We start from the raw sequence: 15,173 nt of genomic DNA, 5'->3' as shown, positions 1-15,173 counted from the left end.
ATGGATAGCAGCTGAAAGGAGAGGAGTTCATTTAGTAAGATTGAAACCTTAAGGAGAAGTAGGGTGTAGGGATTATTAATATTAAACAGTATTTATATAGCGTCAACATATCACACAGCATTGTACAATAAATAGGGGTTGCAAATGACAGACAGATACAGACAGTGACACAGAAGGAGGAGAGGACCCTGCCCCGAAGAGCTTACAATTTACGAGCTCACAGTTATAAGAAATAATAGGCAATTATTCCAGCCAATGAACAGAGCCTTTCTTACTCATAGCAGCGCCATCTATAGACTACATAAGAAAAGCTTGCCTACTTTAAACCAGCTTTTTTCAGATAATCTACATTATATTAGGTCATTACCCCCAGTAATAATAAATTAGGGTTGTCAATAAACATGCTGTTTTATGCAAATATTTTCAGTCTTTTTTACAGCATGTACTTATTGTATAAAGAGCCAATCATCTAACACACAGAATTTTACAGTCACGTCATGTCAGTAAATATCTCTTTTGAAAGAGAAAGTCATATTTCTATGGCCCTGATATGGTCAGTATATTATACTTAAAATATTTTTTTTTTTAGTGATGGAAACAATTTATCAGTAACTGGAGTGCCTGAAGAAACCCATGTGAAACATGCAGAAAACACCATGCACATGGTGTCCTAGATGGGAAGTGTGCTTGTAGAGCTTCAAAGGCTGCTATCCACTGAGCTTCTTGCCTAACAAAAAGCTGGATTCCTGGCAAAAAAAACTAACTATGCGATTGAAATGCATACACGGCAGATGTTTTGCATGTCATTGGATTTGTATTTCGGTCTCTCTAGTTCTGATATTTGCGGAGCCCTACCAGATAGCAATGGCAGCTTTATGACCTGACTTTTTCTGTAGTTCAGCAACACAGCCAGGTCACTTCTTATCCCCAGCCAATGAAAGAATTATGAATGAGCAGCAACAGCCTAATGGGATCTGCTCCATCCCTCATTCATCATGTTCCTTGTTTACACATGTGATTAAAGCACATGGTATCGGTCCCGAGTGCTGCCCCTTCCTAATCCAGTCTAAGTGTTGCTGTACTGGACATTACAAGATACAAAAATACAGATATATTCAAGTATTTCTATGGGTGTTTTTCAATATTTGCATGGTTCGGTTTAAGCTGTTCCAAAACCCTGGCAACTAAAACTTCCCCATTATCCAACCCATTTTTAAAAATTTGATCTGGAATACCATATGACTATGGTAAGGACATTAGATTGTGAGCCCCTTTGAGGGACAGCTAGTGATATGACTATAGACTTTGCACAGCGCTGCATAATATGTTGCCGCTATATAAATACTGTGTAATAATAATAAATTCATATTGTTCATTCTTGTCACAAAAAAAACCCAACAAGGCACCAGTATTGTAATGACCGTTTAGCACTTATCCAGCTAAGGGACCTGGCACCTGCATAACCCGGAAAAAAAAAAAAAAAATCAAGGAGAACATAGTATGTAAAGCTATAACATACTCTTGGCCTTTACGTACCCTTGGGGCTGGTGACAAACTCTGAATGACAAAGACAACTGGATTTCCTGCATTTTTAATGGCGACGACAGCTTCATCATGAGTTGCATCCCTCAGATCTACTCCGGAGACCTGAAAAATTTATCCAGAGCAGTAAGACCAAATCATCTTAAATTTCACAGAACTCTGACATTTATAAAAGAAAGCAAAGAAAGAGATATGGAAATATATAAACTCGTAATTCTTTCAATATATCTTTTAATGTGAAAAACTTTGCATGTTTTACAATATTCAGCAACCGTAAACTTTTACCATTACAAAGTAATTCTTTCGAATATTTAAGCCACTTTGCCTAGGCTGATGTCAGTCTGCTGCAGACAGCAGGATGCATATTCTAACTCTCCTCCCCCCAATATACAGACTGCAACATGGCAATCCAGTTCAGAAGGTAGTAACCCAGGATGATGCCTAAATGAAGAAGGTGCCTTACTTCTAAAGGGTAAACTAAAAAAAAAAGTGTATTGTGGTTGTAGGGGGTGGAATGGGAAGTACTGTGAACTCCATGACAGGTAATCAATACCTGATAATAAAAGTTACACAGAGACATAGTAGTGTTGAAAAATAAATATATATGCTTGGGCTGCTTTTACAAGGGGGTTGCTGAGAAGTTCCTGGCTTTGCCCCCCTTACAGATGAAATAGAAAAATGAGTGTGGGGGCATATACAGCCTAATATCTTAGTATGTAACTGTGCAAACATCAGGTCTTTGCGATTCTTAAAACTGTTTTTTCTTTTAGTGAGAAGCTGTGATGGCAGAGGCACAAGCAAGTTTCACGTTGTTGCAGTTAAGGGCCGTCTTCAAGTTTTGTTTCTCCAGGGAAAGTCAGCAAAGGACATTCACAATGAGATGTCACAAACAGTGGGGGGAGAAGTGTCCTTCCTACAGCACTGTCACAACCTGGATATCTCGTTTCAAGACTAGGCATTTCACTGTTAAAGATGAGCCCCGCAGTGGGCGCCCCCCAACCTCTACTGACCCGGCAACCTTGCGATGCTGTCCATGAGCTGATTATTGATGACCGTTGAACATCCGCAAAAAAGACACTTGACATCTCATGGGAGTGTGTTGGGTTTGTTATCACCACTATCCTAGACATGCACAAGGTTTCAGCGAAGTGGGTGCCGAAATGTTTAAACAGTGATCAGAAGAAGGAATGAGTTGAAGCATCCAAAGCCGTTTTGGCCCATTTTGAAGCTGCACAGGACTTTTTGGCTAGGTTAGTAACGGAGAATGAAACCCGGCTCCACATCTATGATCCTGAAACCGAGGAACAGTCAAGGAATGGCGCCACAGTCGGTCCCCGCGGCCGAAGTTACGAAGACAGAAATCGCCCAAAAAAAGTCATGACGTCCATTTTCTGGGACAAAGATGGTATTCTGTTGGTGGTCTACCTACCTCAGGGCTCTAGTATCACTGGACAGTATTATGCTAACCTTATGGACCAGCTGAAGGAGGCAATTAAGACGAAACGCTGTGGAAAGTTGACCAAAGGGATCTTTTTTTTGCAGAACAATGCACTTGCGCACACGTCCACATGTTGTGGCTGCCAAATTGAACACCCTGGGGTTCCAATTAGTCCACCATCCTCCCTACTCACCTGACATGGCCCCTTCGGACTATTATCTGTTCCTGAATTTGAAGAAACACCTGAAGGGGCAACGTTTTGAGGACATTTCTGACGTCATAGATGCTGCTGAGAGCTGGTTTGCGGCCCAACCAAAGGACTTTTATTTGAACGGTCTAGAAAAGCTGCAACTACGCGGTACCAAGTGTATCAGTCTCAGGGGGAAATATGTTGAATAAATGTGTTATTTCATAACTCTGGCTCTCTACTTTCTGGGCAAAGCCAGGAACTTTTCAACACCCCCTCATATATGTTCCAGATCATAGAGCCCCAGCTACATGTTGCACTTGCCTCTAGAATTTTATCTCCAGTCTTTAAGGCTTTGGTTTTCCCAGCAGGGCTTTCCTCCAAGACTTGCTTTATGAAAATACCCTTCAGCTCCTCTCCATTCTTTAAGCGTTTAATGACACTTTGCCCTCCGACGATGCTGATTCCCAAGGAAACGTGTGGTTCTCTCCATATTTCAACTCTAAAAAGAGGACCAGAAAGTACAATATTGTGGGTGTACAACATTGTTAGGGTGTGGATGAGTTAAAGAGCAGTATGTGGGTATAACTTACACACGCGGGGCTCCCCAGTGGCTGAATGTTGGCGTTTCCTCTCCTTCCCCTTCTTCCCGCTCAGGAAGTTCACTAGAAAAAAAGACAAGAGTGTTTTAGGATAGGCACATCAGTACTAATTAAATTCAAATTTTTCAAACTATGGACCCTGGTTCCTTTGGGGAGGAAATAGAATAATATATAAAATAAATATTTGAAAATGTTCTCTAGGCTCCCCCTACACACTTACCCTTCCCCACTTCTAGAGAAAAATGGAAAACAAATTCCTTTCTTTTTACACTGCCTGTTTAACATGAATGCACCTATTGGCTGTCCAGTGATGGGGTCCTCCTAGGATCAAAATGAGGAGTGAGCAGCAGTGACAAGAGGGCTAAATATTGGCTCAGGGTGAGTTTTTACCTTCTATTACAGGATGGTCTTACTTTTATTTGTATCAGTTACTGTTTGGGCTAATTTACAATTGGTAAGGTTTTCTGGTGTTAACAGACAGGCAGAGTCTTAGAGAGACAATGTAGGCTGTATGCATGTTTTTGGCTTCCAAGTACATAAAAAGCTTAATGTTGATAAATGCATCAAAAGTTGCTTGGTGATTAGCAAAAAAGTTTTTTTTCTAAAATACAAGGGGAGAACAGGCATCAAAAACTAAATAAATTAATAAATATGCATACCAAAGTTATAAGCCTGTGTAACTAAAATTAATGAATTCAAATAAGTTTGTTCAAGCTTTAGCTGTAAACACCAAATCCAAAATGAAACGACTATAAATGAGTAACTAAGTACTGAGGACCTATAACGCACAATGCTTGGTACATACACAGTCAACTGGTTCGCTGTATGATGTGTTGCAGAGCTCCCCACTAGTCCAGGCTCTTTTTCCTTTGTGAGGTCTATGGCAATCAAATCTGGATCAAACACAATTCCAGGTTCCTTGAGAGCAGGAAAATCCTCTAAAATACATAAAAATCAGAATTTGTTAAAAAATAAATAAAAAAACAGATCCTTCATTAGCGTGGAGCTGCCCTCCTATATTTCTTTTTCACCACTAGATCTCGGCAGCCTTCCAGGCATCAGTCAACACTTTCTCATTAACTGCCTCCAACCATAAAACTTATCACCTTACCACTATCAGCATGTTTGTCAGGACCTTTTGGTTACTTGTTTCTTGTTCCTTTTTTCACACATTAGAATTCTTTTAAGGATATAAAATCTTTCTAATAAACAAGTTTGGTGGGCAAAGTTACTCTTTATGTCAAATATACAAAGGGTGTGCAACAGGGATGTTATTCTTATTTTTATGATTTAAGATGCAGTTTAATGTTTCCAAATGCAAAATCATGCAATTAGAAAAACCTAATCCTCTGACCGATTACAATATTGGGGATCAAAGAGGTCATGATTCCCATATATAGATATAATTGTGGGGTCACCATCACTAGAGGGGTCACCAGCAGGAGGAAGGAGGTTCTCATTGCTCTATATAGATAGAATTCTGGGGTCACCATCTTCAGAGGGGTCATCATCAGAAGGCCCTGATAACTATATATATATATATATATATATATATATATATATATATATATATATAGAGAGATAGAGAGAGAGAGAGAGAGAGAGAGAGAGAGAGAGAATTGTGGGGTCACCAGCAGGGGGAAGAAGGTCCCAATTCCTTTATATAAATAGAATTATGGGGTCACTGTCACTAGAGGGGTCACCAGCAGGAGAACCTTATTCCGAGGGGTCACCTGCAAGTGGTCCAATTCCACTATACAGATAGAATTGTGGGGATTATCTCTAGAGGAGACACCAGCAGAGGAAAGGAGGTCCCGATTTTCCTATATGCATGGAATTGAGTGGTGTATTCCTACAGGAATCACCTGCAAGAGAACAGAGGCCCTGATACCTCTACACAGAACACATCTGGAATTTAGACCTCTGGAGAGCTTGATTACAAAAACAATGATAGAACAGGATGATAGTCTAGAAATATGCAACAAAAATAGTCTGAGGAACTATTAATGGAAGTAGGCAGTTCTCGGCAGATAGCCCAGGAGAAATGTGCCATTGGTGCTTACACAACTCGCTAATATTTGAACACCTTTAATTATAGATTGCTGTGCTTGATTTTATTACAGAATATCAAGGGATTCATGTAGTTACTTATGCTGGAAGGCAGTCTGTTTAAAAGATATCCTGCCAAGGGGTCTTCATGATTGCCGCTGCTTTTAGTGCTACAAGGATGAAATGTTTAGTTACCTTTAGTATGCAATTTAAGAGGTCACTATACATTTGGAATGTTGAGGAGAGGGGCATCCTGGAGAAACCTTGATGCAATGGGGTATTTGTAAACCGTGTTATTTTATGCCAATGAAGGATTGGTATTTTGTGTGTACAATTAGGTAATGTTAACTTTATTAACAAACTAGTAAAGTAATGTTACTAGTTTGGCATGACTTTTTTTTTACTATGTTTTATTGTGATAGTGTTAAAAGAGTGTTTATGGAAAAGGAGTAGTATTTGACCCTTGAATCCATCATGTCTTAAATCCAGGTCATCTACGTGGCTTGCTTAAGCACTCAACCAATCTCTTTTGGAAGAAATGGGAGCCCCTTTTTTGTAGCCTGGTACTTCTCAGCAACCTAGTTGGTGAAATTGCTGCACCAACCTCGGTGGAGAGAACTTGTGCTCACTATAAGGAGTCAATTAAAGCAACATATTTAATCAAAATCTTTCCATAACATAAAACAAGACCAGGAGATTACTCTGCCCATCAAGCTCTACCTATAACTTAATTTTTGTGTGGACTGGCTTCATTTACTGAATCTGGGAAGGTAATATGCAAAATATGCCAACATTCTGAACATGATTCATAGAATACTTTGGGCTCCAGTTTTCTCCAACAATTATAATGAAAAGTTTACAGTTTAACATTGATTACTCCTTCCGGTATATACGAATTTAACCATAGACATTAGATTGTAAGCTCCTTGGGTCCAGGGACTGATGTGAAAGAATCTATTCATTCTGTAAAGCTCTGTGAAATAGTTTGTTACAATACATCTGGAAAAATGTCAATATCCCATAAAGATATGTTAAGGTGATAGAAACCTTTTAGTTCGATGTTAATATCTTCTGGATTCTGCAGTTCCGTATCAACATCATATGAATTCAAAGTAACCAATGGCATTACTCCGGGGTCAGTCTGTCCAATATACTTTGAAAACAATGAAAGAAAATGTTACAACGATTCAGCAATCTTTAAAGCATTGGTCCTACTATGGTTTAGCCCTATATTCACTCTTCTATGAGTTGGCTTACAGAAGCCCAAGTAATAAAACACATTGCAGATGGACTGCATGATCAATCATGCAGTTAAAAGCATGAAAGCAGGCTCATAGTTGTCTGCAGAACCTTTGTCAATTTTTAGAGTTTTTGGGGATGCCTTAAACAGTCACTAGTATGCAACATCATGAAATATTAAAAATAACTTTGTGGGCGTTATTGGCTAGCCTTAAAGCTCATGCAGATGCTTAGTAATTATCGCACAAAAGCATTGTTAGTGATCATTTCAGGTGACAGTTATACAATTGTATTACTGAGCAGTCTGTTCTGCTCTATAGAGAAGAGAGGCGGAAGGCGAGTGAGAAGATCTCTACTGCAGGGATAACAGTAGGTGTTTTTACGGTTAGTCTTTCAACAGTGCAGCATGGCGGATCCCTGCAGATCAGGTGTGTAAAACTCAAATGACATAAGGGGCCCGAAACACAGGCTGAACTTTTTATTAAGATACATAGTGTTAGTAGAAGTATATATCCTTCCCTCAACCTGAGACACCATATCACACGTCATCCTCGTTGCATTAGTCATGTTCTGAAATAAGAGCATGCTTGTCTTCGTAAGCATGAGCATATATATTTACTCCCTTCTGCTCCAATTGTTCTTTTTTTGGACATTTTGGTAGTAATTGCTTTATTGTTTTTGGCAGCTTTTTCTGAGGTAGGTGTACCTGATCTATCCCGGCCTATCTACGTGAAGGTAATGGAGCCACTGACTGTGCAGAGGTGAAGGCCTGTGTCTCGGAGTCTGCAGACATTGCTAATGTAGCATCCCACTGAGATTCCATACCTTGGGCAGCAGCAGCAAACTACTGAAAGCAGGATCAGGACTCAGGCACAGTCGTGGTTAGTGGTGGGTCTCAGCAGGAGGGTAAAGAAGCAACTGGGGTCCTTCTACCTGCAGCGTGGTCAGGGACTTGTGTGGACCACCCTGCTTATACTTGGCTTTCTGGGACTGGGTCCTCCTGCCTGCAAATGTCAGGCACTTGGATACAGCAGAGTCGCTGTGGGCCACAAACAATGTCCAGAAGGGCCGGATTCAGCCCGCCGGCATTGTGCTTGACACCTGTGCTGTAAATGATGGAAATCTGCACTGGCACTAAATTTTCACCTAAGATGAATATGACTGGTCTCGGGAATGAAAATCTATCACCATTACAGATCTTTAAAATAGTAATTTGGAACTGAAAGAGAAAAGGATCAGATGTGGATGTGGATTGATAAAAACAATGCAAAAAAAGATTAATAAAAGCAGTCAAATTCCACATTCATAAATTATTTGCATTTACTGTTGTATGAAAATCTACCTTGTCCAGCCATGGCTGGCTATATGAAGGGTTCGGCTCGGGAGGGATGTCATTATAATTCAGACTATAATCAGTGGCATAGGAATGAGACATGTCCTGTTCCGAATACTCCTCATCCACTAGCATCTCCCGTTCCTCTCCAAAGCCACCCAACTCGTGCATTTCCCATGACTCTTGTATGGCCTTTGTATTATCATGTTGCATGTTGAAAGCTGGCCCAATTGCCAACAATGGCTCGTCAACCAGCTCCTCTTGTTCTTCCACCAAGAATGGCTCCTTTTTGTACTCTACCTACAGCACACACAACATTGAATGGGGAAAATTAGTGATACAGAAACAGCACAATATTATACAATACAGTGGTAGGGATAAAATATAGCAATATATATGCAAGGAGAAAAGGTATTGACTGTTCCATCTTGGTTGACATCTACAGTCTGGATGTGACCCCTCTGTAAGGGCGGACCCCTGTATCCTAGCTAACCTTTTAATAGTGGATGTGACACCTCCATTGTTTAATTTTCCACCCAGGAGAGCAGGCAGTGATGCTGCCAGTCTGTAATAGCCAAAAATGAGAAGGCAGAGCCAGTTCTATCTCTCCTTTTCTTCTCCTTTAACAATACTTACAATATAACATGATACAAATAGAGGACATTATTCTGGTGTGCCCTGATGTGCTAACATCGCTCCACAAACTACACATTTTGGGAAATATACAAACATGAAGATATTAAAAAAAAATAATTACGTGATAAAGATTAGACCGTATTGATGTGTCTTCAATTACAGTGCTCACATTATCTTCTGATTCTCCTCTATGTGGAATGTACACAGTGTCACTTTTGATTTCATTCTAAATGCAGAAAACAGAATATAAAATGTAATTTTGCACTTGTTGATCTTATATTGTTACAAGAAATTATTTAGGTGCATGCGGATACAAGTTGTGTCCTGTGTTGTGAGCTAAAATAGTTGTAGTTTGTGCAAGAACTAGGAAACTGCAGAAGATAAGCCAGCAAGTGAGTGAATACTGCAAGCGGACTGCCACCTTCCTGCTGCATCTGGGCTGCCATGATGCAAAGCCTGGTTACTGTTCGAGGTGAAAATTGCAGAAAATAATTGATTAAGTTGATATAGTTCAAATATCTTACCTGTCCACCAACCATGTTTTTTTTTTTCAGGCATTACGCTATTGCTGTGCAGCTCTGTATACAATCTCTGCATTTGTTGATGGCAGAAATGATTAAGTTCCAGATATAAAGGAGCTCACAGAGTTGAAAGAGGGATGTAGGGTTGAGTTTATTTCCACTGTGAGCCTGAACTTAACAAATAAATAGGATATAGGGAACATTCATGTCATTTTACCTATCAGTACCCTCTGATTTTTTGGTTCCTGTACAGTATATTTTCAGTGCAATATCATCTGGGGAAATGCAGTCTTTTTGAATGAGATGTCACCACTGTGCTCTTCTCTGTTCTCTCTGCTGGAGAGGAAGTTGGATCTGAGGACTTGTAACTAAAGGATATTCCTGCTTCTGTTCCATTAACTCTAAAGATCAGGGTTTTCTGAACTTCTCTTTTTGTATCAGGGAGGAAACTCTGAAATGAGGAAGCAAAGTCCAGCTCCTTTACTAAATGGTCACAATATAGAGACCAGGGCAAAACGATGAATAGTAAGTCAGTAAAAGGAAAAAGGGTCAGTTGAAGGGTTGGTGACTGTTCCCTTGCGCTCTGCTTGAATATTTTGGGGTTCCATAGTACATGCATTACTCATTATTATTTAACAAAATATCAGATACCAGATTAGATCAGATTTTTCCGCTGTTCGTCTTGAAGGGCTGATAATTTGTCACTTTGTAGAATGATTCCAAACATTTGTTTCATTGAATTTTTATGTGATTTATTAGGACTGGGAAGCAGAAGATCTGCTTGAATAGTTCATAAAACTATGTTTAATCAAAGTCCGATTTCTAATTTTTAAATAATAAAATAAAAATGGATGTTTATAATGGAAGAGGCTGACTATCAGATCTTACCACCAGCGGCTTGCAAAGGCCAATGCGGACCTTCCCCGGCGGAACAGATGTTAAAATTTCCACAGCATCATCTAGCGAGGCATTGTCCATAAAACTGTCATTTACAAAGAGAAGCCGGTCGCCTGGCAGAATCTGGCCGCTTTCCTCTGCCACGCCACCTGCAACCAGAGACTGAACCACGATCACCGTCCGTGTTGGATCTAAAGGATCCTGAAGATGGAGCCAAAAACCAGACAGTGAGAAAGACCAAATCTGAAGTTTCTAACACACAGGCTGCGCCATTTATTTATTGGAATGCCACTGTATGGGATTGTCACAAAAACAGATTTGTAAAAGTGAGAATTAAAGAAGAAAAATGATTAAAACTGAATTAAAAATGAAGTTCTAGCAAGATAGAAATTACAAAGAAAATATAGATGGATCGACCCCTTGATTGAATAATTGGCCAATTAGGGGATTGATTGAATTCCAGTGAAAATCTTTGGTTTATTCCCCACATAATTGATAGCAACAATCAAATCAGATTGTAGGGTCTATTAAACCTTTCATTGGTGAAACGTTTAGGCTGCAATAGCAAATGATAGATCCTACAAGAAATCCAAGAGATAAAAAGTTTCTGAGATCTACAGTGATATCAGCCCTGTCTAGTTCACCTTTGAAAAAAAACATATTACCCCTCCTTGTTAAGGAGATACAGGATATGATGAGGTGTTCTAATCTTAACATACTTGTTAGTTGATCGTGATAATTATTATGAAACTGTATTTCTATAGCGCCAACATTTTACGCAGTGCTGTACAATAAAAAGGGGTTGCAAATGACAGACAGTGACACAGGAGGAGAAGGAGAGGACAGCGCTGCATAATACGTTGGTGCTATATAAATCCTGTTTATTAATAATAATAATAATACTAATAATATGTTCGGGCATGGGCAGCACGGTGGCTCAGTGGTTAGCACTCTGGCCTTTGCAGCGCTGGGTGCCAGGTTTGAATCCCGGCCAGGACACTATCTGCATGGAGTTTGCAGGTTCTCCCCGTGTCTGCGTGGGTTTCCTCCCACATCCCAAAAACATGCAATGGCGTTACATGCTTCTCCCCAAAAAAAAAAAAAAATTGACCTTAGACAAGATTGACATATAACTATGGTAGGGACATTAGATTGTGAGCTCCTTTCAGGGACAGTGTGTGACATAACTATGGACTTTGTACAGCGCTGCGTAATATGATGGCGCTATATAAATACTGTGTAATAATAAAATAATTTTCCCGCACCTCTTAGATTGTAAGCTCTTCCGGGCAGTGTCCTCTCCTCCTCCTCCTGTGTCACTGTATCAGCCTGTCAGCTGCATCCCCTATTTAAAGTGCAGTGCTATGCAATGTGTTGGTGCTATATATATATATATATATATATATATATATATATATATATATATATATATATATATATATATATATATATAGTTTAATTATTGTGTATGTATTATGTCTGTGCCATACCAACCTCTCTGTAGAACTATAAAAGGCTGGCTCTGAAATTAAAAAAATATTTTTCTTGCTTTTTCACAGACTCAGAATCTGGGACAGTCTGAAGAACACGTACACATATTCATGTATTTCCCTGAAGCACAACTTAATTTTACAATGCTCTGATTGATATATAATGGCAGTCAGGCGCTGCTTATAATATTGCTTATCACTTCTTTTACACACTCATCACACCATGTCTTTATGGAGCTGGCATTGTGCACAAGGACAAAGTCATGCTGAAACAAGGTATGGCCATCGATAAAGGTTGGAAATGCACAAGGGCCACTATTATGATTCAGAGAGATTATTAGTGATCTTCAACTAAACTTAATTTTACAGGAATTTCCATAAACTTTTGGCCATGTGCTGTAGATGGTATGGCAGGATGTCCACACACTTATAGCCATATATTGTGATTTTATAACCCTGGTCAGCTTCCTTTATTAAAGTATGTAAAAGAATGACAATGACCTGCAGTGTGCAACCAGAGTTCAGCACACCAACCTTTGACCTCCAACGGGTTGCTGATACATTTTGGTTGAAGCAAACTGCCACCAGAGGACTGCCACAATCATGTTGCTGCAACTCCACTTTGACATTATAAATCCTAATAGAAAATTAAAATAAAGTTCACAGTGGGACAATAAAGACACAGTGGGACTTTATAAAGGACAATACCCTCAAAATTAAAAACAAAATATAATTTATTTGAAAATAAACTGATAGAAAACTGATAAAACAGTATTTCAAAAAGATATCAAAACAATACATTTTCATGGGTAATTTTAGACTCCTTGTAGTTATTGTGAAAGGAATAATCCCAAAGGGGGAGATCTTTACTGAGAAACATTCAACGCGTTTCGCAGAACTAGGCTGCTTCCTCAGGAATGAACAACAAGGGTTCCATACACAATAGGAAAAAAAATATTTAACGCTGTTTAAGCCCAAGAAATCTCCATGCTGACATAATTTACTTTTGGTTCTTCTGCCTTTCATAGCAGCTGGTCTGAGAACCTTGGATTAATGCAGTGATTTTTTGTTGTGCTGGAGATTCCCCCTACAACTTGGGCCTTCACCTGATTTTTTTTCTGTAGAGGATGTTGTGTGTGATCAAAGGCACTGATATTACCTAAATTTTAGGAGAGTATAGAACTCTTGGTATTCATTCCTGAGGAAGCAGCCTAGTTCTGCGAAACATATTTTTTCTAAGTGAATCCCCTGGAATTACTCTTTCACAATAACTGCAAGGAGTCTAAAATGACCCATGAAAATGTATTGTTTTTATATTATTCCACAGTATTTATATAGTGCTGACATATTACATAGTCATGTCACTAGCTGTCCTTCAAAGGAGCTCAATCTAATGTCCCTTCCATAGTCATATGTCATTATTATAGTCTAAGGTCAATTTTGGGGTTAAGTCAATGAACCTAACTGCATGTTTTTGGAATGTGGGAGGAAACCCATGCAAACACAGGGAGAATCTGCAAACTCCATGTAGATAGTGTGTCCTGGCCGAGATTTGAACCTGGGACCAGGTCAGAGTGCTAATCTCTGAGCCACTGTGCTGCCCACCTTTTATAAATACTATTTTATCATGTTCAAATAAATTATATATATTTTTTTAACAGGTTTGATGATAAGTCCCACTGTGTTTGAACTTTCTTGTTTCAAAATGTTATATATGTTATTAGCGAAGGGTATTCCAATAATCTCTTTACCTTGGGGTTCCAACCAATTATAAATCGGAAGATACAGAGGGCAAAACTAAGTTTTTGCAATAAAACCCTTGGAAGATTTTTTTAAGCTTCCCAGACAAATATCTGAGCACGTTTTGAGCTTTTCAATTTGGTTAAATAGGCCCAACAATTATTCTACTTCTTGTCAATTGCAGAGGAGTCTTGTGTACTTATTAAACATTATTAGCTAGTCTCTTTTGTGTTCTCCTCTGTGGCAGAGTCATTCTAAGTACAGGCAGGAAAATTTACAGCCCTGACGCAGCTCATGTCAAGGGCATCCAGGAGACTGAGTAGTGACGTCCTCGCAGGATAAAAAAGAAAACACGTTGGTGAACTCAAATTATCTCAACATCATTAACAGAGATTTAAATCGGTGATTCTACTTTAAACAGCACAATGCCCCTACAGCCCTCCCCCAACTCATTAAATACTAAATGGCAAAATGGGGTACGGAAGATATCTCCCTGAGAAATGAGCTGCAGCTTCTATTCAGCAGCTTAAACAGACGTGTCTTGCAGTCGATTGAATTGATCCATTAGGTTGATGGAAAACTTGGAACACATCTGCTGACTCAGGAGAAGTTCAGAATATTCTCCCCACGAAGATATATGTGTATTGGCCAAGAGAGGGCAGTAACGATCAATAATTCCCAACAAACGCAGCTGCAGCTTTCAACACTTACGTGGCGGTCACATCACAAAATGTTGAAGGACACATTTTTACTTAATATTTTTGTTAAAAAGAACAGATTTCTCTGGGAAGTAACTTCCAAAACAAGAACAGGTGATGTGTCATAGGAAAGCTGAAGATATTGCTTTTATAGGAAGGAGATGTGGATCATAAATGTGCAGTGCACATGCACAAAGAAGAGCGGCACTTCAATCATGTCATTTGCAAATGCCTTTGCACTTAAAATGTAAAACCAATCACTAAAATAGTTAACATTTATAGATTTCTTTAAAATGATCCCTGTTGCACCTGCTATGAAAATCCTTGCTCAGGCAGGATCTATTTTAGGTTGTCAATATGCTAACCCTATCTCCCAATTGTTTTCCTGCATTGTCCCCCGGGCTTCTAATGGAGACTTTATAATATACAGGCATGACCTGACTACAGTGCAACACATCCCTTGCTCCTAACCCCTGCGCTCTGTGTTAAAAAGTATTGATCTCCGACAACCGACCTCGGATGTACTACGTCCCCCCCCACGCTGCCGACCCCTGACTTACGTTACCCCGCGCTGCCGACCCCTGACTTACTACGTTACCCCGCGCTGCCGACCCCTGACTTACTACGTTACCCCGCGCTGCCGACCCCTGACTTACTACGTTACCCCACGCTGCCGACCCCTGACTTACTACGTTACCCCACGCTGCTGACCCCTGACTTACTACGTTCCCCCACGCTGCCGACCCCTGACTTACTTCATTCCCCCCGCCGCCAACCCCCAACGTACTACATTAACCCCCC

The 15,173-nt window shown here is 39.7% G+C and overlaps 1 protein-coding gene across 1 annotated transcript in view; it reads right to left on the bottom strand.

The window, feature by feature from the left end:
* The window catches only part of PATJ (PATJ crumbs cell polarity complex component), a 111,973-nt gene that overhangs the window by 68,163 nt on the left and 28,637 nt on the right, over positions 1-15,173 (bottom strand). The window contains exons 19-26 of the mRNA XM_072419386.1: positions 10,436-10,645; positions 9,148-9,252; positions 8,400-8,690; positions 6,866-6,971; positions 4,575-4,707; positions 3,761-3,832; positions 3,492-3,669; positions 1,516-1,647 (exon numbers count right to left, since the gene is read on the bottom strand). Of these exons, the coding sequence (XP_072275487.1) occupies positions 1,516-1,647; positions 3,492-3,669; positions 3,761-3,832; positions 4,575-4,707; positions 6,866-6,971; positions 8,400-8,690; positions 9,148-9,252; positions 10,436-10,645 (1,227 nt within the window). The remainder of the gene's footprint in view (positions 1-1,515; positions 1,648-3,491; positions 3,670-3,760; positions 3,833-4,574; positions 4,708-6,865; positions 6,972-8,399; positions 8,691-9,147; positions 9,253-10,435; positions 10,646-15,173) is intronic.

The sequence above is a fragment of the Pyxicephalus adspersus genome, chromosome 8, assembly GCF_032062135.1.
Source record: "Pyxicephalus adspersus chromosome 8, UCB_Pads_2.0, whole genome shotgun sequence".
NCBI classification, from domain to species: Eukaryota; Metazoa; Chordata; class Amphibia; order Anura; family Pyxicephalidae; genus Pyxicephalus; species Pyxicephalus adspersus.
Note: the sequence above shows the minus strand (reverse complement) of the source record. Positions and strands in the feature narration are given on the sequence as shown.